Source organism: Phalacrocorax aristotelis, chromosome 7 (genome assembly GCF_949628215.1).
Source record: "Phalacrocorax aristotelis chromosome 7, bGulAri2.1, whole genome shotgun sequence".
NCBI classification, from domain to species: Eukaryota; Metazoa; Chordata; class Aves; order Suliformes; family Phalacrocoracidae; genus Phalacrocorax; species Phalacrocorax aristotelis.
The window spans coordinates 30,163,531-30,187,861 of record NC_134282.1 but is presented as its reverse complement, the minus strand read 5'-3'; the positions used below and the strand labels follow the sequence as shown (position 1 = coordinate 30,187,861).

Below are 24,331 nucleotides of genomic sequence, written 5' to 3'. Positions count from 1 at the left end.
GATCAGTCCCTCGCTCCAGGTCTCTCCCGATGGTTACCCTGGCTCTGTGGGAGCCCCTCTCCTTGCCAGGTCTCAGTCTGCAGAGAAGCCACTGTGGTGCTACCCTGGCAAGGAACCTTGCTGCAGAGCACAGAGGAAGCGTCAGTTCTTGGCTGGGAAGGCACTAAAATGACCTAGTGAGGGATGACACATGCCTTGGGCTGCGAGGGGAAGGTGGTACCCCCTGCATCTTCCCCAAACACCACAAAAACAACATTTGGGCAAGGAGTTCGTGGGAAGAATGTCTCTTCCAAAGGCCTTTCATGAAAAGATATCTCTTGGCCTGTGGAGAACAAGGCCAGAACTGGCTGGGAGGAGGGGACCATCTGTGGTGGAGCCACTGTGGCCACCCACCATTCCCCAGGCAGGGCCAGGGGTTAATCCCCCCAGGGACAAGCAAACCAGGTGGTAGAAAAAACCAGGCGTGGCCCCTCCTAGCACTCCCAGTGTTTTTATTTCACAGGGCCCCCGGGGGAGCCCAGCCACCCTCTCAGAAGCGCAGCCAAGGCAGGCGGCGCGCGTGGTCCCCAGAGCCTGGCTCTTCCTCCTGGATTCTCCGCAGCCACGATGGATCTTCGCTGATCTCCGGCGAAGGGGAGCGGAGCCGGCTGTGCCCGTTGCTGTCCCACTGCCAGGACAGTCTCCGGACACGCTGGTGGGGAGCAGAGGGTCTGCGCTCCCCAGGCTCAGCGGAGAATCTCTGGTGCCGGCGACCTCTGCGGCCCCGCTGCTGCCGCTGCTGCCCCTGCCGCCCCGGCCCCACGTAGGGATGGAAGCGTCCGTGGCGATGGCGGGCCACCCCAGCTTGGTCATCCTCCACCTGCAGGAGGTGGATGCCCTCGATGGGCCGCCGGCAGAGCGGGCAGGTGGCAGCGACGGCGGTGGCAGCCCAGCGCTGGATGCAGGCATGGCAGAATGCATGCCAGCACGGGTCCACGCCGGCAGGGCCTTCGAGGGGACCCAAGCAGATGGGGCAGGTGTCCCCCCGCTGGGGCCTCCTGGCGGCTGCCGGCGCTGCCGGCACCGCCGGGTCTTGCCTGGACGCCTCCAGGGCTGCTGCTGGCACTCGGTGTCCTGTCAGCTGCTGGCGGGACTTGCTGTTTCACCTGCTGCTGGCAGGACTTCTGATGGGTGCCGCTTGCGGGCCTCGAAGGCTCCGTTCCGCTGGGGGCACTCAGTGGCTCCTCGGCTGCTGGAGGGTCACAACGTCTGGTGTGCTGTTGGCAGGACTCAATGGCTCGGGTGCTGCCCAAAGGACTCGACGTCTCATGTGCCGCTGGCAGTACGTGACGCTGGCATTTATAGCTGCCCATCGCAAGGGACGTCGTGGAGTGACTGTGACCCTCTGGTGACATCACAGAGCTGTCAGGGGGACCAGGGGGGGCGCAGGCAGGGTCACACCCGGGAGCTCCCGCAGCCTCCGAGACAGACCCTGTGATGCAAAGTGGCAGCATGCTTCGCACCTCCGTGTTCGCTCGGGCCCTTTCAGGCAGTCCCTGTTGCTGTTGGTTGTTGTGCCAGCATTGCACACTCCCAGAGTGGCTGTTGAGTACCTCAGCCTTCTCCTTGTCTGTTAATATTAGGTTACCATTCTTGTTCATTGCAGGAGTATGCTTTCTTTAACCTTCCTTTTCTGGTTGACATACCTGTAGAAGCCTTTCTTGTTATTCTTTGCATCCCTTGCCAAATTCAGCTCCAGCCTTCCCTTGGCCCTCCTTGACCCCATCTCTACACAACCTGGCAGTGTCCCTATACTCTTCCCAGGATACCTGTCCCTGCTTCCACTGCCTGTGCAGTTCCCTCTTGCTCTTTAGTTTGACCAGCATGTCTCAACTTGGCCATGCTGGTCTGTTCCCTTCCTTGCCTGATTTCTTACATCTGGGGACTGAGAGTTTTTGTACTCTATGGAACACATCCTTAAAGATCTGCCAGCTCTGTTCTGTTCCCTTGTGCCTGAGGACCATTTCCCAGGGGGTCCTTCTAACTAACTCCTTGAAGAGCTGGAAGTTTGCTTTCCTAAAATTTAGGGTCCTGACTATACTCCTTGCTTTTCCTGTATCCCTCAGGAGTGCGAACTCCACCAGTGCGTGATCACCGCAGCCCAGGCTGCCTTCAATCTTGATGCCACTGATGAGCTCACTTTCATCAGGGACCATGAGGTCCAGTATTGCATCCCCTCAGGTAGGGCTGTTACCTGGCTTAAGAAGTTATCCTCAATGCATTCTAGCAATCTGCTGGATTGCCTACAGCTTGCCATGCTACTTTTCCAGCAGAAGTTGGGGTGGTTGAAGTCCCCTGGTAGCCTGCAAGCATGAAGCCTCCTGGAGCTGGAGGAAGGCGGCTTCATCAACAGGCTCCCCTTGATCAGGCAGTCTAGTAGACACCAACCACAAGGTTCCCTTGTTGCCTCCATCTCTGTTTCTTACCCATAAGCTTTCGACCTGCTCGTGGTTATTCAAGGACAGCTCTTCACACTGTATCATTTCTTGATGTAGAGAGCAACACCTCTGCCCCTCCTTCCTCACCTGTCCCCCAGCCTGTAGCCATCAATAGCCACATTCCAGTTGTGGGATTTGCCCCACCAAGTTTCAGTAACAGTGATCAGGTCATAGCTTTCTAGCAGCCCAGTAGCTTCCAACTCCTCCTGTTTGTTTCCCATGCTGTGAGCGTTTGTGTAGAGGCATTTCATCAGGGCTGCCGGCCATGTCACCTTTTTAGTGGAACACACCTTGTTTCCCTCGAGGTGTTCCAAGGGTTTCCCTGTTGGCTCCTACTACCTCAGGAGGCCCCAGCTCATCTATGCAAGACTTAGACTGTGCTGCAGTGTCCCCAGCATGTCTCTGTACAACAGGTTGGGGGCTCATACTAGCAGCCCATCCCTCTAACCATTGTGTATCATCCCACAGCCTGCCCCAGCAAGCCTGATATATTCCCCCTTCCCATTCACCTCTTAAAGCCCTGTCAACGAGCCGTGCAAGCTCCTGAGCAAAGACCCTCTTTCCCCTTCAAAAAATGTGGCTCCCATTTGACCCCAGCAATACTGGTGCCATGAAAGCCAACCCATTGTCAAAACCCAAAATTGTGATGGTGACACCAGCCACAGAACCATGTGGTAATAGATTGAGCCTGCCTCTTCCTTCCAACATCACTGCCTGCAAATGGAAGGGAGGAGTAAAAAATAACCTGTGCCCCAGATTCCCTCACTAACCATCCCAAGGCCCTGAAGTCTCTTCTAATCACCCTTAGGCTATGTACTGCAACTTCATCACCTTCATTCAAAATCACCTCTGCACAGAGCAGAGACTATCTGCAAAGTTCTGTCTCCCCTCAAGCCTTCTGCTGTCTCCAAAACCATGAGAAGTTTCTCAACTATCATTTATTGGCCCCAGTTAGCATTTCCACCTTCAAATACAGGAACACTGGAATACAACGTAAGATCTGTTGAATTGTTTGCCTCCTCTGCGTTTCCTGAAAACCCCAGTGTAGCACTACATGCTGAAGCCACCTATCTGAATCATTTTGTGCTCCCTGCAAATACACCGAGGATGCCACTGCAAAGCTCAGAGAAGTTCAAGGAGGAGGTTGGATCCGCAACCCAACGCCTACTAATGAAGAGGCATCAAAAAGCCCCTCTGTAACCACTGCCAGAGCAGAGGGACATGCAGACCACTCTGCAATCACACCCAAATACACAGCCATAAAAATAAATGCTTTTTATTATTTTTTTCTTTTTTACTATACCATTACAGAAACATCTGAGGAACATTCTCAAGAGGTTGGGGAACTCTGCAGCCCTGGGGACGAGTGCAGTCAGCCAGCTCCAGGGTCTGCCATGCCGTGCTTCTGAGCTGCTGCTGCTCTCAGGGCACAACGCCCCAACCCAGTCCTCCCAGCGTCAGGGCATCACCTTTTTGTAGGTAATGTGGAGATGTTGAGTCATAGGCTGTGTAGTGGTTGCCATGGAGACAGTTTGCTCAAGCTTCCCATCCGAATTGAGCCTGAATCTTCTGGTAATCTAAAAAGGGGGTAAGAAAAGAAATAATGAAATGAAGCAAACAGCATTGACAGGCTAAATTGGTCGGGCCTGCGCTTCCTACCTTCCCTTTGCCATCCTTGTGCTTGCTGCCAGTGCACCACAGATGGAAGGATGTGCTCACCACAGCTACGCGAATAAACGAGGAGAAGTTTTTCTCTCCTAAAGAAGGCAGCCCTTTCCAAAAGACCAGCTCCAGGCCCCAAGACCATTAGCCACGGAGCAACGCGGTGTCCTGGCACTAGTACTGACATCACCTCAGCACAGAGAGGCCAACATCCCTCCTCCAGAAGAGGGGCTCCCGGCTGGCGGCTCAGGGAGGAGCTCTGTGCTGGACGTGTCCCCAAGGCAGCCTTCAAAATCACTCGGGCTCTCTGCAGGTCACCACACCATGCCAGAATAAGGTGTTGCTCACGCCACATGGGGAGGTGGGAGCCTGCCGAGCCTCGGCCTGCACCTGCAGCCAGGCAGGGCTTCTTCCCTGAGAGGGAAGAACACTGCCACCCATCAAGAGCGCTCGACAGGTGACACCGTCCCCATCCCTCCACCCGGGCAGGCTGCGAGTCTGTCTGTGCTGCACCAAATGTCAAGAGAGGCAATTTGGGGTTACCTTGTGGAGCTGGACCACCTAGGAGCCATGCAAGCAGATGCTTGAACCCAGGCTTCAGCAGCTTCCAAACTGGAGGAGGGAGCGGCTAAACATCCAGTGTTCAGCACAGGTCATAGGCCTGCTCCTAGTTGTTTCCAAAATAAAGGAAGAAAGTGGGATCATCCTTTTTGAACCTCAGCTCCTGTTCCAGAGAAATGCTCTGGAGGGCATCACTCCAGCTGGCCAGCCCAGCAGGAAGATGGCCATGTAACTATGTGGATGACCCCAGGGCAGGGTAGCTCCCCAAGCAAGCTCTGCTGTAAGGAGGGAGCTCGGCACAGACCCTGTGCACCCAGAACTCTGGCCCTTCACATGATTTCTGCATAGATTCCCTCCACATCATCCAGAAGAGCTGATTATACTGCCTGGCGGCCACTTGCTTCTTTCCCATGCTAACACAATCCCATGGGTGAACAGAAATAAAGTCCTAGGGAAAGCAGGATAACCTGCAAGCACGATTAATTTGCAGTCACTTATACAAGCCCCACTTAGAAGTTCCTAAAATGCAGGGGCTTTTGCAAATGCATTTATTTCCAGTGGAGGTCACTCAAGGGCTTGTCCATGAGCTATCACCACTCTGCATGCTCCAACACAGCATCCTCTCTCCATTAACACATCCGCTTCTACACCCGCAGTGTGCTCTTAATGTCAATACCCAACACATCCTCCTTCCAGGAGGTTATTGCCAGATGGGCATGAAGCTACGCAGGGCTGCAGAGGACACCCCACTGGTCTGATGTTCATGGGGGCAACAGCAGGAACAGGGTCACACTCAAATGATGTTTTGATTAATATTTGCTGATCAGATGGGGCTTTCTTTGTAATCCATGACAGCATTCTTCAAATACCCTAAGCAGGAAAAGGCAATTAAAAGGAATACAAGAGACATGCATCTTTAACAAGAAATTATTTCTCAACATGTGACCTCGGCTCAGGGTTTCGGAACGGCCCATTTTTTTCTGAACGCACCACTGCAGGTCAGAGAAAGTCAGAATGCCAAACAAGGTAATTAAATCAACTGTGCAAAAAAGAGGAGGGGGATTTTTCTCTTATAAGTGAGCTTCAGTAAAAGGCTGGCTGATGGTACCATGGGAGGGCAAGCTCCATATCCACCTGAGACACACGGGGATACTGCTACTTCCCACACAGGAGGGGAAACATGAAGCCCTAGGAAAGGGCCGTGGGAGACTGCTGAAATCAACCTAAGTGACATCCGCTGCTCTCCCCTCACCCACAAATCCAGTCATTTTGTCACAGAAGTCAACCAGGTCAGCCAGGCACAATTTACCCATGGTAAAACCACACTGACTGTGCCAAATCACCTTCATCATATGTGCAGAAACCTCCAGGGGCTGAAGTGAGGCTAAGCAGCTTGTAGCTCTCCAGATTGACCCTCAGGTGCTTTCTGAAGATGGGTAACCCATGTGCCATGGGTCTCCAGTCATCGGGAAACTCCGCTGATCTCCATCCTCTTTCAAAGATAATACAGCAGCCTTGCAGGGGTTATCAGCCAGTTCCCTCAGCACCCACATACTGAGGGGACAGTCCTGAAGACTAAAAATATTTTAAAATGTACCTGTTCTCCAGACACTTGCAGGGGAACATAAGCAGGGCGTGTGGAATCAAACCTGGTCTAAGAGCGCTCCTCCACTTCCTGCAGAGCATCTATACACACAGGGTGGGAGCTGAGAGCCACTTGCGCCTCAGAGAGGTAAGAAAGAGTCTAATATGCCGCAACTATGCCTTACATCCTGTGAACATCGCCTCTAGCAGGGACAGACCCCTGGGGAATGCTCCTCTCTGTCCATGCAAGGAGCTCCCTGCCCTTCAGCACGGCCACGCCAGCAAGCGCCTGCAACACAGCCCCAGCCCAGTGAACGGGTCTTCCTGCTTGAATTATGGCTCTGCCAAGCCACAGCCATCCTGAATGATTTTTCAGCAGGAACACAGCATTATGGTGAAGTTTTCTCAAAGTGAGCACCTAAAGCAGCTGCACACATGCGCCACGACACTCATGGTCTCTTCATTTCCATAGGCAATTTATGCCATCCTTGGTGAAGAAAAAAACACATTGGGAGCTGGTTACCTGCCGTACCCTCTCATTCCACATCCTCCTTCCCCAGCAAGGGCCTCCCAGGTACTCACTGTGACCAGTACCTGGGCCTGAACTATCCTCAGGTGCCAGGTAAGCATGGACCCTCAGCTTGGGACAGTCCCTCTTCCAGCCTTCAGCCAAAGCCAGCCTTGCAGCCCCCCCAAAAGTAAGACATTCACAGGCTTTCTGTTGCTTTCCCCCTCTCCTCCTGCCAGTCTTTCTGCTCACATTTCAGGCAGTGACTCTGAGAGGGTGGTCCATTTTATGTAAATGCTTGTAATTAAGAGCTCCACTGCCTTGGTGAAATCATAGTATTTAACAGCCTTATTTTTCCTGCTAAGAAAGGAGGCAATACAGCTGCTCCTGGGAAAGGAGAAGCCCAACAACTTAAAACACGCATCTGAAGGCAGAGGAGTTAGGACTGCCTTTCCAGCGTTAGGACATTGTTTGTGTAGGCACATACAATTTTGGCATGTCAGTGAATTTAGGGAGCATACTTATGACACTGGCTGCATCTGCACTAGTTTGTGCTCTCAGTTGTCTATGGTTTGGTTTTGTAGTGCATAAAAACTAAGTTACAAAATTAAGCCTTGAAGTCCAGAAGAAGACAATACTGTATTTGCAGCAATCAGTGTAGTGTCTTCTCTCCCAAGAGGCACAACTCACCTGTCACCCTTCAAAAATTGTAGTCAGTCACTTGGTGCACATATTATCAGAGAAAACAAAACAGATGCAAGAACATGCCAGTACCTACTCTCTGTGAGAGTTTGTTCAACCTTGCTGTCTTTCTCAGCTGCTAGTCAGCCAAGACAACTTCATATGTGACAGCTAGGATTCCAGCAGTGACCTCAATATGCTACACTAACTCCAGCAGTGCCATCTTACTCTCTGTACCCAATCCAGCTGTGCCAACAACAAATCATCGCTACGCAAAAAAGAAGTCAAAAACCAAGCAGTCAACCAAGACTGGAGCTGACAGCAAGTGCCCAGCCCTGACAAGCAACCACAGATGGGAAGAGAGCCCATAGCAACTTGTGAATGCCCTGAAAAGCAAGCAAACAAGATTTGCAAAGATAAGGTGACATTCCAGTGAAAGGCAGGCATTCCTAAAATATCCTGATAAGGCCCAATACTGGGCATACCTTACATATACACCCTCATACTGTAATTAATCCAGAAGACCAGCACTCAGAAGTAACACCACTGCTGTACAAGGGTATTTACACAAGACTTTCCTATTGTCTTCCCTAAGGACCTGCTACTGGCCACTGCTGGAGACAGCGTTCTGGGTTGGCTGGTCTGATTCAGTGCATCGGTTCTTATCTTAATGATCCCTCTGGGTCTTACAATGTAAGAAATATCTTCTGAAGGCTGTTACAGAAAGGATAAGCCAGGATGCCATACAACATTTCCAAGAACTCCTGATGGCAATCTGTAATCAAAGCATGCTAATCAATGTATCCTCTCAACTAGACAGCTTCTGGGGCTAGCAATACTATGTGAATTGCTCACCACATGTGGACTCACCTGTTCTACGTGGGGCTTCTTGGCAAAGGAAATCCTGGCTATGGAGTGAGAAGCTATAGACAGCTCTTGTCCATTCACCTCCCCTTCCTCCACCTCCACCAGACCTAGTGAGAAGCATGGTTATATATATATTTAGGCTACAAAGGTTACTTAAGGACATCACAATTATTAGGCTGTATAACATACCACCACTCTCCCTGAAGAATGGTTTTATTTGACCTAGCACATATTGACAACTGCAAATCCACACAACCTCAGACATGTAATGATGCTTAATAAAAATCTAGCCAGACTTACTCATACCGTGTGGGATGAGTATCGCATTGCGACTGGCAGCTTTCCCTTCAGCACCTGCTCTGGAGTTTTAGATGCAAGTTTAAGCATCAACTGGCTTTTAACACTCTTTCATGTATAATAATTTAGATGTAGTTCTCTCTCTCATTCAGTCCTGTAAGGTGTGTAACAAATACCAAAGCACTACATCCAAACAGCGGGCAATTCCTCTAGTTTTGGAGCTAAGAAAGAAGCCTGTACTAAGATTACTCTCCAAGATTGTTAATGGAACAGCAGGAGAGAAGCTCCCCTGCTACAGTGCTGTGGAGGCTCTTGGTAGTGCCACAGCCTGGACAGGGTCTCTAATATGGAACCTGCTATATGCGTCACACCAAACACTCCTGGATGGAGAGGCTGCAAAGGGAGTTTAGAACCACCACAGCTCCGCCTTGCCAGGGCTGCAAGCTCTACCCTGCACCACAGAATCAAATATGGCAAGTGTTGACATTTGTAAGAAGAGTTTAAGCGAGATGTTAAATCTGACCTTCCTTACAAGGATCAGCTGGCAAAATATGACACTAGCAATAGAAGGTGGACTCTAGACCCAGGAGCTCGCGAACCAAGGCAGGCACCTCTCTATTTCTACCACAGGGTCAACTGTGGCCAACTCACAGGAGCAGTGGGAACGAAGCACCTTGCCTGTTCATGTTCCCCCTGCATCCCCACAAAAGACGACTAGAATGCTACAAAGGCAACAAGAATGTCACTGGCCACTTATCACCTGCCATCATTAAGGCTGAAATTCTTGTTACAAAGACAGGGGTTCTTTTGGTTTACAAATCCATGTCTGCAATACCAACATATAATTTGAGGAAACGATACCCCTCAAGACTTCTGCATGAGCAGTATTTTGACTTGCAGTCCTTTCTTGTCACAGAAAGATAAAAAGCCACACTGTCAGTCCTAGAAACTCAATGCTTTTGACACAAGCTCATTTATTCATTTCTTTTCACTGTGGGTCCAACGCCAAAGGGTGGCGATACTCAGTGAAAATAAATGAAATGAAATTGTGAGAGATGCAATAATTTTCTGGAAAAGTGATGAAATGGCACAGCAAGGTAAGGATGACCTCTTTTTCCCAGCATGGATACCAGGTGTATACCTGTGTTCTGGGCACTGATGAAGGCCACCTTGTTAGTGTCAGGTTTGAGGCGGATGAATCCACATTCTCGGTGCATGGGCTTCCTAGTGTCCGGATGGAAGGCGTTGAACCTGAGGGGAAATCAGAATACAAAAGCTGCTGTTTGTTGCACTGAAAATAGTGTTTGGCCTGCTATCATCTCAGAGGAAACAGTATTTTATTTAGCCACAATTGCCTGCAATATTGTTTGAAGAGTAAAAGACTGATAGTGCTTCACAGTTGGGAGATGTAAAGGTGTAAAAATGCAGTTACTTTACAGGCACAGGTATTTCTTAGAGCTAGTTATTTAAGTTCAAGCTTCAGATTTTCCACAGCTCCTGGGTCTTTCTAAGAGCTAGCTCAGAAACACCCTCAGGAAGTTGGACATCTCACAGATGCTGGAGCCATACTCTGTCTCAAATACTTCCTTTTTTCAGGTAAATATCTGGGATTACAGCATCATCTTTATTTAGCTTTTAAACCTGGCAAGTTGGGATTTTTTAATGTATTACTTGCTGCAGGCAGTAACAGAGCAGACTTATTTCTCCCACCACCCCCTTCAAAAATAAAAAGTTCAGCTCAGATTCTTATTTATTCTTCATGAGGCCTTAAAAGTTGTATGTTTGATCACCCATAATGTAGGTGATTATATATCACACAAGCTCATTAGCGCTACAGCATTCTAGAGTCTACACAAATAACTGAATTAAACAGCAGCTTAAACACAATAGGAAGCTAGGTATCTATCTAAAGTAGCAGACCCTCCTACTGGTGTTTGTTTAGTCTAAACTAATCTCTTTCTTTTCATACTGTTTTTCATAGAATTCCCCACTCTGCATCCTTCTACAGGAAAGAAGGCAGAGGCAACCTCGGAGCTGCTGCTGTTAAATCTGCACCCAGAACTCCCTCACATGACAGCAGTTTCCACATGTGCCTCTGTTGTGCAACTGGGATGTGCCTGCTGGAAACAGCCAACACCAGTCACCTTTGCCACTGTGACCTGTCCTGGGACTGGGGATATGCTGTATTGTCAGCTGCCACCCCAACAGTAACAGGGCAAGCGTGCAAGAGCAGCTTGACAAAGGGGCTTGTCCAGGTGCGGGCCTGTGACAACCTGGAGCAGTTATTCATTAAAGAAGCACTGAGAGCTGAGAAGTCCAAAGCAAGTGTTTCCCCTGTGAATTAAAATACCATGAGAGTCAACATTTCTTAGAAGACCAGCAGCACAAGGTGCAGGACATGGCATCCCTACACATGGTACAAGAAACTCATTGCCTTCAAAAAACTGGAGACAAGGAAGGGGAAGCCTTGCAGCTGCTTCTGGCTCTCCAGTGTCCTCTGGGTACAAATATACAAATTACTCCTCCTGTTTGGCTTTGTCTCTATATAAAGGATGTCTCCTTTTAACCATGCGGTTATAGGAAGAACCAGGAGTGACTCCTATCAGTGGTGCAGGGCTGCACCCCTGCTAAGGACTGTCCTAGCATCTCAGACTCTGTGCTCTGCAGCTAGTGAAACCAGGGTATCCTACAGAGTCATGCCTCATGGTGGGATTAACCCTAGAAACATTCAAGGTCAGGTTGGACGGGGCTCTGAGCAGTCTGATCTACTTGAAGATGTCCCTGCTCACTACAGGGTGGCTGGATTAGATGACCTCTATATGTCCCTTCCAACCTAAACCATTCTATGATTATCTAGAACCAAAGGAGGAATGAACTTAAATCAGGCTTCTTTCAGTGCTTGGAGTTTTCAGGAGACATATGGACTGTCTTGTAACAGTCAAATGGCACTGCTCCAGGAGCCAGGGAGGCACAGGGTCTCTGTCCTCCAAGCCTGCTGCCTATTTTCCTGATGCTTCCCAGAGCTCAACAGCTCTGAGCTGTATATCTCATTGAGGGGGCAGGGGGGGATCAACTCAATTAGCAACTGTTCAAAAGCTGGGGAGGAAGGTATAGACAGAGCATGACTGTCAGAGCTTTGTTTTGGAAACTGGACTAAAAACGTCACATGCTGAGCTGGCAGCTCTGTCATAACAGACGGCATAGACCAGGAACACAGGGCATCCTTCACACAGGGTTGGCATCTTCTAATTATTCTGTTCGCTGGTTTTCAAGGCAACAAACTTGCCAATTCACAACGCCCAAATGAGTACCGGGCCAGCACTGAACAGTTAGCTAACATGTCGCTTCTCTTCCTCCAGATTTATTTATCTTAAAACAATTACCTGAAGCCAAAGCAGTTAAACTATCTGCCTCCTATCCCGTTAGTTTGTTAAACTTTGATTTTTCTCAGATTTTCACAGTGGTGAAGACTGAGGACCACAGTTTAAAATGGACAAACTTGTCAGCCATGACATAGCTCTTTCATTTATTACATTTTTAAGTGGGAGTGTCACAGACCAGAATGATAGCACTTTTAATGCTATTACCTGAAGATTAATTTCTAATCAGACAGCTACTGCCAACAAGAATGATGTGTTTTTTTTCTGACCATGAAGGCAGTACATCTTTTGGGTCACCTATGCACCCAGTGCACATCATGTTAAAGTAGAAGCATCACTGGTCTTTCAGAGGCAGGTACGGAGTTTGCACAAACAATAGTGATGTCCATACAGGGCCATTCTTGGCACCCTAAGTTACTTCCCCTATTTTAAGTTACAGTCACATTTGCAGCACCCTCAGTTACTTCTCACTATGTAACCACCCTCAAGACTGGTACCGCCACAAGAACTGTACACTGCACCATGGCCACAGTCCTGATCCTGTACACACATGCTTCTACATGAGTTCACAGGTATGAACTCACTTTTGAAAAAGCTCTGTGAAGTGCACTGTGCTCTTGGGCTACTATATCTTCAGTGGTTGAAGCTGTGCAGCTCTACGTATGTTGCAACGGCATGCCAATTAATCACAAGTTTTAAAGGAAAATGAAAGTCAGACCATGCAGTCACATATCATTACATCATATCATTTGGCAGGTGAAAACTTGTTTACTTCACCACTGGAAGAGAAAAACAACCAATAGATTTCACTGGAGCCATGCCTGCTCCAGTCCAAAAGCTGCTGCCAACACAGATAAATCCCTAGACTTACGAGAAGTTGAGCATGGGCTGCCCCACATGAGAGATGTGCACTTCTTCCAGGTACTGGAAAGGCTTCATTGTAGGGAAGGTGCCATCTCCTGGTGGGTCTGAAAGCCAGGTGCCCAGCATCCAGGACAGGGGTTCCATCACAGGATTCAGCTGGGGAGTCTCTGTGGAGGAAGAAGAATGAACATTTAGGGATCTTTGCTCTGCAGCTTGCTGTGAGCTGCTTACAGCTGGGTGGAGGTGAACACAAAACACCTCGGAAACAGTCCAACGCAGCAGCAACACTTTTCTCTAGAGCAGTGGCAGCTCCAATGTGCAAGGGGAGACGGGGAACAATGAAGAGTCACAGAAAGTAGGTCTGTTTTCAAACCTGCTTGTGGCCATACATTCTTCCAGGTGGTCCATTTCTGACTCCTCCCTGTAGCTTGATCTGAAGAGAAAGCCCCCTCCCATCTACATGCAAGGAAGGAGAAGACTGAAATCTCAGCGTGAAGAATTATCACTAAATGAATATTAGATTTCTAATGCTCTGGCCTGATTTTCCTCAAGCACTGAGAATGTACCATTCCTGTTTGTTTCAGAGACCAGGGAAATGAGTACTCACTTCAGGGGAAAAAGAAAATCAGGCTGCATATATATTCAAGATCAAAGTTTGGCTGTAATTTTTCTGAAGAGGTTAACAATGACCTGCACTTGTACAAAGAGACAGGGATCGTTCAGAAGTTGTTCTGCTCAGGCTCTGGACTAAGGCTAAGTAAAACATTTAAAAAAGACTAGGGTGTCTGCAAGTTAAAGCATAAGCAGAAGAGATAGCTACTTCCCTTTGTCATTGCATTTGTTAAGTAGCAACCAAGGTCTGTTTCCCAAAGTTAAAACGACTTTAACAAATCATTTTAGAAGAGCTTTGATAAACAACAGTTTTGCATTTTGCTGTGATTTCAGATGGTGTGACCTGAAAAGAAAAAAATAAATCAGAGAAATGGAGACAGACAATTTAAAGCCACATGAACAGCAAAGCAGATCCATTCCTAAGGTGTAAGCAGGGAAAGTGATATGGCACCCATCTGATCTCAGGAAAGACCAATATGAATAGAAATGAGGTGCCCACTGCTCTAGGTTAGCTATGTTATGCAAACAAGTATGACTGAAGTACACTTAAAGCATGTCCTCCTCCCACTCATGTGATAAATGACTCATACTGGCAGGATGGGAGCTGAAGGGGTTTTTTTTCACACACCTAGTGATATCCCCTAATATAAGAACAAGCTACCTGTCTGGCTGGTCTAAAAGGTGGGGACTCAGCTGCAGGCAGAAATTATGACCTAAAAAGGTGATGGTGTGAGTAAAACTTTGCTTGATGAATCTGAGTTTCACTGTGCTTGGTCCCAGACATCAGGCTAAAAAGACTGAGTGAGGAGGAAGAATAGAGAGTCCGCATCTGGAATGACAAAGGAGGGATCCCAGGTAAAAAAGAGTTACCACTTTTGTTATCTATCCTCCCACAGAACATTGCTAATTACTCTTCTTTATCCCAAGGTATTTTGCTAGTGAAGCAACATGAGAAAATACGAGAACTCACTAAGAAATAGGTGAGAAAAATCTATCACACCTTTGCAAAGAATGTCCTGCGTGCCTGTGCATTCACCACCATCTTACCAAGGTGTTAAGAAGGGGTTCCTACAATCCACACAGCTGTGTTAGTGCACTGGACATTATTTCATTGTACTTACCTTCTGCCTGTACTGTGAGCAACCGAGCATTATTTTCCGATAACAGAAGTCCAAAATTATTGCTACAAGAAACCCCGTACTTCTACACTGCTTCTTAGGAACCAGTTTCCCTTTCTACTTTCCTGTAGAGAGCACATATTTTTGCAAGCAAGGAGAGTATTGCTACCCTGTCCAATTGGGTTTTTCCACCCCATCAATGCCTTTCACTTCCTACTGCACACACACATTTCTTTCCAAGCTTTTTGCAGGCTCAAGCTGCCAACATGAAAGGGAAGAGCAGAACTTTGGAAAGGCTAGAAGAGACTGCAGCCTGGGCTGCTGCTGCCCTCTCCTGGGGCAGGAGGTGGCAACACAGCCTAGGAGCAGGATGCTTTGTCACCAGGGTGCTTGTAATTGGGCACTTCATTTTCTTCTGCTTACCAACCTTGCAGCATTTCAGGAAAAAGCATCAAAATGACAGATGAAAGAAATGGCTTTAGCTGTTTCCACTCTTTAGTCTCGGTTATAAACCAAGAGAAACCAACCAACTGTTTCCAGCACCCATAGCTTGACCCCACTGCCTTGCTGTGCAGGGTCCAGCCTGGCTGGAGGCACTTGACCAGCCAAACTCGTCTCACTTCCAAAGAGGTGGACTTCTAGCCAGCTGAAAAGTGAGGACGTAACTGTATATTCTGAAGCCTACAGCAAATGGGCAAACACGGCCCAGTGACCATTATTACTTTCCAAACTACCTGGATGGCAGCAAAGCCTACGTGAGGTTTTTTAGTTCTTATGTCACTTGGAAAAGCCCAGAGCAACAGAAGTGCCTGTAGGAATAAGTACCAGAGACTCAGTGAAGTGCTGAAGAGTAAACACACCCTGACCACACCCTATGCAGTGCTCTTCTCACCTTTGGTATTGGTCTCTGACTAGTGGTCTAAGTCCTTTTTTCTCCCTAGCAGCCTTCTGTGCCAGAGGGCTGAGCTGAGAGGGTAGAAAAGCAAGAGTGGGGAGGCAGACAGGAAAGAAGCTGATTTGAGTCCATCAGAAAAAAAAAAGTGGCAATTTGAAAAGAAATTTGCTTCTTACGTCATGGTTGGGGTGGACAAATGCAAGACAATACAATGCTTATTGTAGCAAAAAAAAGTAGAGTTTAAAAAGGAAAATATCTTTGTCTGCTGAGCAGCTTTGTTTCAAACAATAGGTTTATAGATGCAGTCACCGTCAAGAGGAATTTCCCTAATGACGGAGCGTGTACTTCCCTCTTTAAAGATCTAAACTCTTGGGGCATCACTTTTACAAACAACCTGCTACTACAGCATAAAAAGTAAGCGTGCAGTGATATCAAGAATATGAACCACATTTGAGAATTTGCAGTGCAAGAGACACTGGCCACCCTTCTGCATCTTTAAAGCTTCAGGCTCAGATGGGGTCCTCTTAATACTGGTTCTCTTGCATGCAGAGTTTCTCTTTTATTTAATAACAGGGAAGTTCACACTACAGCCTCTTTCTTAACAAGGACATTCCTGGAGTCACTTTCCCCTACCAGATAACACAGTTTCTTGAAGCCATTAGACACCTAGCATCTTTGAGACTGCCGCTCCTCTACAAAATCTGACTGAAATCAGCCACAAACCTCACAAGTTGCAACAGCTTGGGAGAGAAAAAACACAGGCACGTAAGCAACCTGATCATCTAGATCTCTGTTCTTCAGGAAGCTACTCAGGCCAAAACTGCCATGCCAACGTCCTGGGCGCACGAGTCAGCTCCATTTCACCATCCGACCTCACTTCATCCCTCTGAACTCACAGATGGACTGTTTCCACATCTTTCCCATTCACAGAGGGTTTAGAAGTTAAATCCCTCCCTGCACTGTAACAAAGTCAGACTGCTACCGGCTGTCCATGCCTTGCAGTGAGAGACAGCAGGCTCTCCCTGCCATTAGGGACAAACCAGACAAAGCAGCTGGACTACCCCCTCAGGCCATGTCTACACAGGCTTCAGCCAGCATGGCTCTCAAGTGGGATCCATGGCACAGAAAGCTACGCTAGCACAAATTCCTATGCAGCTTTATCAGCAAAACTGTGGTGTGAACAGCCAGCTGGTTGCTAACAAGGCAGCTATCCTATTTCCCCTAAGCTGGTGAATACTTGCTGCAGGGAACGGAATAAAAAAAAACAACACACAAATCCAAAAATTAAAACCAGAAAAACAAAAACAAAACCCCAAACAAAAACCAAAGCAATTCACACAGCACCTTCTCAGTCTTCAAAGTGCAGGGCCTACAGCAACAGCTGGGCAGCCTCCTGCAGTTCTTTCTTCAGCTGAGTTGCGTACTGGATTTAAATCATCATCATCAAGGTTTTGGTAATTAAGGAGCAGCCTTGTTCAGCATACTTTTTCCATATTTAAGTACAGAGGTGGTTTTGTACTCTGCTGCCCTTCCCTGCGTGTTGCTCCCCTTTATGCACTTTGCTGATTCTCCCCGCAGTAAACCAGTAAAGCATTCCTAGCACTGGCACCCTCTAGCTCCCTCTCTGCTCTAAGAGCTCAGAATGGAGTTATATTCACAAATTTTCATCTTATGGCCTTAGTAATTAATTTCATGACTGAACACCAATGTATTAATGCCTCTGATTCTAATCTCTGTGGTAAAATGCCTCGGTGGCTGCAATCACTGTCAGAGCCCTCCTGCACTACAAAATACAGAGAAAACATTTTTAAAATTATACATTATTATGAGAAACCCAAACACTCTGCCTGAGCTTATCCCAATAGGTTTTACTTTCTCTTGAGTTTTCCTTAGTTGGCATTTTCATTGCTTCCTAGTTACAAGCTGGCTTTTGTTGAGTCATTGCCAACTCACTGCAGAATTAAATGCCTGATGCACAAGCTGTACAGGCTATTAGGGAAAAAAAAACTAGAAAAAACAAGACCATTCCACTGGGGGGGGGAAAAGCAACAGCAGAGCAAAAAGTCTTGCTTCCCTGCTTCAAACTGCCTTTCTCTCCTAGAGGGTGGTGAAAGAGCCACCTCCCTGATCAACCACGTCCTGAACCTGCTGAATGTCAGGCCAGAGCCTGCACACTGGTTGCTCCCGTGCGGAGCGTGAGGCAGCTTACCTCCCACTCGCTGCAGGGCGGCACGTGCTCAGACCATAGGTGCTGTGAAGTCTCACCTACCCTCTCTCGTGATGCCTTCTGCCACAGATTCAGCCCTGCTCTTAACCTATGCACACATATTCCTACTCCTTATATCTCACTCTTACGTCACTTTATAGCTCCCTTGGTCTTTGTAACACCTGCTTACTCTGTTGACCAGCCTTCTACCCTGGCTATTCCCACCCCAGACAAGGCAGGGGGAAGAAAAAAAAAAAATCACAAGCAGCACCTGCCATCTCAGATTAAAAGCATTTTTTTCCAAAATCTAGCTCCAAGTTAACATGCAGCTGCCAGGTTAGCAGTGCCTGCCCTGGTAGAGGCAATTTTTCTGACAGTGCATCTCTGTGAAAAGGAAATGCTTATAACAGATCAAGCTAAACTGGACAGGGACCCGTTGCTGTTCAAGATCTGCTCAGACAGCATCTTGCATCCTTGCGCAACCCCATTTCTCTTCTCACTGCTACTGAGGAACATGATTTTGCTATTTGTTTTCTGCAACACAAATGAAAACGTGTTGCCACCTTGATGGGAAAGGCCACCTCAGGCCCCACAGACCAGGCGTTGGGACTCCATGTTGGCACAAAACCAGACATTTAACATTCGAGTCCTTCTGCTTGTCCCCAGAGTTCACCATGCTTCATACACATGTAAAAAGTACTATAAATTACCCCATTTCTAAGCTGGCTTTGTACAAATATTTAAAGACAAATCTAAGCTGTAAGGAAATATGATTTCCTACAGATTCCTAGCAAAATTCTAACCATTTTTCATGTGGACTCATTTTGCAAACTCTCCTGCCTGTAATATGACCTTCACAAAAGCAGACATGGAGTGTGGAAGAGGCTCCACATATGCTCAAGCAGCTCAATTCTAACAGCTTTACCTCTCAAATAAATACAGAGACTTCAATCCCATTGAATCATACCTGTGTTTGCTCCATTGCCAGCCATAGTTTGCAGAGTTATTTTTCTATTGCTTGGTCTAGCACTCTAACAACCTTTGCTCACCAGAAAGTGTTTTGCGCAGGGTTGATAATATGGCTATGAGGGAAGTGATCTCATGATTAAGGAAGACAGTTCTCCTAGTGCCTGCTGGGAGATGTAGTATTACAAAAAGACCAAACTTCAGCACGTTAAGACAAGGTGATCTTGTGAAAGAAGCATCTCAGATCTTCTGTCTGTGCTAGCACTGGGGGAGTACAATGCAGCAGAGCTGCAAAACGTTTAAGCAGAACAAGATGGTCAGGTAGTCCTTGCGTATCAGAGGACCAGTGCTGTTAAAATAGTCTCCCCTCCCCCAGTACACTGGATCCATATTTGCTTGCTGGCTCTCCCTGATTTCTCCCAGTGTACCCTGTTGTTCTCCAGAAGATGCATTTAACCTCATTCTGCCTGGTGCACTGTGCCTAACCGCACTCCTCTGCTGGAAGTATTTGTCAACCTTCAGTCCACAGATCTCAGAAGTGGCCCATGAAACAGGGGGGAACATTTTCCTACCAAACGAGCAAGCAAACTCAATGTTTAGATGGAAAAGTTGTGCAGGAAACAGCCCAGGGTTCTCCTAAAACCAGTTAGTCAAACCCCCTGTTAAGACAGGTTGAGAAACACCACTTCAGTGCATGGTGATAGTTCAAGCACGCTGTGAGCCAAGCTCATCCAGACTGAGTCACCGATCCTCAAGTGTGGTTGGCAGGGACTGCAAGTGCACCAGTTTTGCAGAAACCTGCTCTTCCCAGCCAGTTGTAGTTTGGATACAGCCAGCAGAAATTTACTTGTCTCATTGAGAACTAGTACCAAAATGAAGATCTGCTTAATGGGTGTGGGCCTAAATCTCATTTTTCTGCTCGCAATTTTGTGGAAGCGGCTGAACGTCAGGCAGCAGCAGAGAGGTCCCACAGCATGTGGGGCTGGGATGCAGACATGTAACAACCTGCACGGACAGTCCAGTTGGTTACTTTACTTACATTCCCTATCCCCAAGGCACTGCCTTAAGAAGAAAAAAATATGCAGGCTCATGTTCACCGCTAATAACATCACCTCAACTACACATCAGATGATTTAGGACAACTGAAATGCAGCTACTAACAGACTATAATTATTATTAACCTAATATGTTACCCGACCGTCTTTTTATGAATACCATAAAGCCCTGCTTCAATTCAGCTTTGCATTACAGTAAGACCTAGTGTCTAGGTATAAACCAGACTCTACCCAGCAGCAGTCAGCTGCACCTCATCAGGTATTTTGACTGCCATAAACTATTACTGAGCACAAAAAACCCCAATGCAAGGCAGATAGGCACCACATACTGATCTCCAGTTTTGTTTATAAGAGACAGCAGAACAGGTAGCAGGTTGGTCAATTCATTAAGAAAATAGAAATTTTCTCTTAGAAAACAGAGTACGTAATTTTTACGTTCTTATAGAAGATATTCATAATATATAATTCTCACATTCTCAAAGACGTATAAGAACATCCATCCCAGGAAAGAAAAGAAAAATCACAGTGCTTATAGAATAATGAAAAACATCCTTCAGGACACTATTTTTGCAACTAATATCTCATTGAAGGTATTCCAACAAAGCTAGACACCCTTTTTTCATATATATACACACACAGAGAGATATATATATATGAATGAATGGTAATTATGGAACCTTAAAATTGTGTTTAGTTATTTTCTTCAGTTTGACACCAAAACAATAGAAAAATACAGATCAGACGGTACAAATAAGACTATGTTGATTTCCCATAGGGGAAAAGAATTCTTTTTCCCCCTCTACCCAAATCAAAATGTGAATTTTCTGACACTTCGGAAAATTAAAAACACATGGGAAAAGTAGCATTGGGTATCGACCTTCAAGAATTTTGTTTGGATTTATTTTCTTACACTTGAGCGAGGAAGCAGGCCATGCTATAATAGTCTGGAGAACATGTCTTTCTATGCCAGCATCATGTTTCTGACCATGTCTAATACTACACGCTTTAGGAGAAGTCATGAGGTTTCTCCTTTAGGAGAAGAAAACACATAACAGATGCGAGACATACCATGAAGGGATACTTAACCATCCATAGGTGACTTCTTCAAGAAAGCCCAAGCCATGCATCCTTCACAAGACAACTCAACATTTTCTCCACACACAAACATCAAATATCATTAGATCCTCCTATACTCTTCCCCCAAATTGTATCTTGCAACTCGAATCATTGTGCAACAGCTTTATCAGCTGTACGTTAAAGGACTCTTTCTTGCAAGAGAAAGGGTTATGGCCCGATTCGACTTCTCCTCAACAACATTTTTACACAACCTTGTCCCTCGCTGAGCTCCCCTACAGTTTCAGGTGTCTCAATTTTTTTTTTTAATTGACAGAGAAGTCATTCTCCATCTCCTCCCTCTTCATTATCCATTTCCTGATCACTTCTGCCTTCCAAAGGAGGAAATGATCAAACCAAACACAGACATTCGGTCACAAAAAGTGACCTCACTGTGTATCATGACACTGTCATATTTGATACTTACTACCTCACTGAGATTTCATGTATCCCGAGTACTGCGTGCAGTACATGAAACCTAAGATCAGAAGTACTTTATAATATCACTAGAGAAGACTACAACAGCTTTCCCAGATACCTGCTGCCCATGGCAGCTCATTAACACACCAAAAGAATTTGCAGGCACACTCCAAAGGAAGGCAAATCCTAACAGACGCTATTGAGTCACAATAAATTAAAATAACCCAGGAATGAAAAAAAAAAAAAAATTCATCAGAGAGTTGACTGCAACACCACATCCTAATTTCCCATTCCACAACAGGAATTGCCTGAGAAACTTGGAATCTAAGAAACAGCTCAAACAGAAACCTAATTCTTTCACCTCTGTCTGTTGGTCTAGCACAAGCTACTCCTTCTGCCAAAAACATACCTTTCTCATATTTTTTTAACCCATCACATCTTTACAACCTCTAACTTAAACAGCCTCTTGTTGCTAAGAGACCAGTGAATTCTGCCTCAACACAAAGCCACTGGAAATACTGACCACAGTCCTGAGATAGGAGGCTGTTCAAGTAAGGGAAACTGATCCTCTTCAGCTCATCTAGCTTCTCCTTCAGCTTCCTGACTTGACTGTCAGAGCGACTGATCCTCTGCCTCAAGAGTTTCAACTCTCCGTTTTTTTTTTCTACCTGCTCACGCAAGCAGCACACCTGACTTTTGCTTTGCCTGGATGAGAAACAGTACGAGTGGAGAGAGTCAATAAGCTTGCAAGCTCCTGAGGCTGACATGATGACCTCGTTGATTGACATGGGGTTGGCATCTGTGTCACCCTTCTGCCCCACCACTGCCTCAGCAGCAGGCTGAGGGGTAAGGTCTGCTGGGGATGCCGACAAACCCTGGGAAGGTTTCTGAGGGGTCACAGTGAGGGATGAAGTAGGGGAACCTTCCGCTACGGCCTTATCATGTCCTGTAAGATGGCTGCTGCAGCTTGGTTCCACGTCTCTCTTTGGCCTTTTCCTTTCTAGCTGCTCTTTTGGGAACGACGGCCTCTCTCTGGCATGCTTAGAGGAAAAGCTGTAAGAATGAAGGGAGCCGATGAACTTGCAAGCACCAGAGGCAGGCGGCGTGAAGTCATCGACCGACACACCACTTCTGTCTGCGACCCAGCTGCCAGTCCAGTTGGCTTTAGGACAGTCCTCTGCAGAAGATCTCTTCGGCTTTTTCTGAGGTCCAGGCTTTGCAACCAAATTATCACCTAACGTCCTTCTCTGAGGGCTGTCCAGCTGGCTGTGGAGGTTCTCTTCTTCCTCAGACATCGATCCAATTTCCGTTTGCAAAGTCGCCTCCTCCATCTCTTTTGTCCCTTGCATCACCATGAAGTCCTGGCCAGAAGATGAGGTCCTCTGAACTACCTCACAGCCTCCTTCCCTTGGGTCTTCTCCATCCTGCAGTGGCACCTGGCTTGCTATTTTTCTTCTGCTTCTGACATAATCCAGGTTGTCGTGTTTTTTCTCTGCAAGCTGGAAAATAGTAGGGACAGCAGTGGGCTTCAGCAACCGGTGCTGGTCTTCCAGCCGCTTAGAAAAACTGTCTTTGGTGAAATGCTCACTGCAAAGAAACGAATACTTGGTGGGAGTCCAGTTGTCTCTCTGAACAGCTTTTAGCCACTGAATGAGACGCTTTGAATCCTTCAGAGGGAATCTAAAAGACAAACAGACAAAAACCATGAAAAAATAAGTTGCGTGTTGGAAATCAGAAGGGCTGGTACTCCTAGGTTTAGGAAATTCTCATAAAATCTGTGTTTTAAACAGGTTACACTTGTTTGAGGATTATTTCAGTTTGGGCTGAAACTCTCAATATTCATTCCCTCTGTTACCAGCCTCACTTCACAAAGAGCGCAGAACCAAAAAGCATTTCCCTTTTTTATCGGCAACTGACCGATTATTTAGCTGCTCATCTACCCTATGAGGAACGCAGCAGCATGCCCGCAAATGAGGGGAACAGAGGATGAGACGAACACCAAAACATCCCGGCTTAGCCAACATGTTGTCCACCTGCTGCCTCTGCAACCCTGTTGATGCTTACACCGGGTATGTTTAATAAGGCGTACGAATGCCTAGACTGAAAAAAAAGAACCAGAATAGCTGAACGAGGTGCCTTTTCTAAATGGGCTTGCATCGGCTGCCTGAAATAAGGACGTTCCCTTGGGACTTACCCACGGCAGCGTCCCCAGCCGAGTCCCTGGCGCGGGCAGAGGCAGGGGGACAGGCCGAGGGGTGAGCCTGGGGCCCGAGCGCCGCGGCGCGGGGGAGCTCCCCGCTAACAAGCCCGTTTCGGGAGGCGTTCAGGAGCCCAAAGCTGGTCCCCGGCGCTGAGGGAAACAAAGGGCGGACGCCGCCGCTCGGGCCCGGAGGCACCGGAGAGGGAGGGACGGGCGGGCACGGTGGGGTAAGCGCCCTGGGGCGGGGGGGCCAGCAGCCGCCCCCGGCCCGGCGGCCAGGCCAGAGTGGAGCTGGGGGATGGAAGAGGCCCGCCCGCAGCACCTGTGGAGGGGCGGCAGTGCTGAAGCGGGCCGCCCTTACCTGTGGAAGGAGACGGCGCCCCGGTGCGCCTTCCCCTGCCGGTTGGAGCAGTTGGCGGCGGCGCAGCAGATCACCATCTCCGGCTGTCGGCCGCCGCTGCCGGCCGGGCCCGCCCCGGCCCCCGCCCGCCGGCCCGGGCCGCCGCCAGCCGTACAGCAAGATGGCGGAGCCAGGTCACCTCGGCCGCCCCTCCGCCGCCGGGGAAGGGGGTTCTGTACGGCACTGCCGTCAACCAACATGGCGGCCGCCACACGGCCGCCGCCATTTTGGCCGAGGTGGAGCTGCAGCCAACGCCGTACAGCGGTGATACCGGTGGGGAAGGGGAGGGGGGGGGAATCGGTCCCGGCGCCGCTCGCTTGCCTCCTCGGTGCTGTAAGGTGCCCGCCTCCCGAGGAGCCGCTCGGTCCGTGGCGGCCGAAGGTGTTCCTGAGAGGGGCGAGTTACTCTTCTGGGGACGGAGGGGCGGGGCTCGGCCGTCTCCGTACACCACCATGGTGGCGCCCG

The 24,331-nt window shown here is 48.0% G+C and overlaps 1 protein-coding gene across 5 annotated transcripts; it reads right to left on the bottom strand.

Moving 5' to 3' along the window:
- Window positions 1–3,737: 3,737 nt before the first annotated feature.
- THAP4 (THAP domain containing 4) lies at window positions 3,738–24,326 on the bottom strand. 5 transcript variants are annotated; one of them, XR_012661584.1, is made up of 8 exons: window positions 23,828–24,136; window positions 21,790–22,946; window positions 12,889–13,048; window positions 9,779–9,888; window positions 8,344–8,447; window positions 6,044–6,275; window positions 4,683–4,806; window positions 3,738–4,054 (listed from the first exon to the last, which is right to left on the bottom strand). XR_012661584.1 is itself a non-coding variant. In XM_075099602.1 (6 exons), exons 2-6 carry the CDS (start codon window positions 22,619–22,621, stop codon window positions 3,935–3,937), a joined length of 1,326 nt encoding a protein of 441 aa, XP_074955703.1. In that variant the 5' UTR covers window positions 22,622–22,946; window positions 24,188–24,326; the 3' UTR covers window positions 3,738–3,934. The 5 variants fall into 5 exon arrangements, 3 of the variants coding, with proteins under 3 accessions (XP_074955703.1, XP_074955702.1, XP_074955704.1); XR_012661585.1 differs by lacking the exon at window positions 6,044–6,275 and having other exon boundaries at window positions 23,828–24,135; XM_075099602.1 differs by lacking the exons at window positions 4,683–4,806; window positions 6,044–6,275; window positions 23,828–24,136 and adding an exon at window positions 24,188–24,326.
- Window positions 24,327–24,331: the final 5 nt, after the last annotated feature.

Bases quoted from the DNA above. Each gene is read 5' to 3' on its own strand.
- THAP4 (XM_075099601.1), bottom strand. From the start codon at position 24,066: ATGTTGGTTGACGGCAGTGCCGTACAGAACCCCCTTCCCCGGCGGCGG. The intron at 22,947-23,827 runs GTAAGGGCGGCC...TTTGTCTTTTAG, and splicing joins GGCGCCGTCTCCTTCCACAG to ATTCCCTCTGAAGGATTCAA. The intron at 4,055-8,343 runs GTGAGTCCACAT...CCCCCTTTTTAG, and splicing joins AGAAGCCCCACGTAGAACAG to ATTACCAGAAGATTCAGGCT.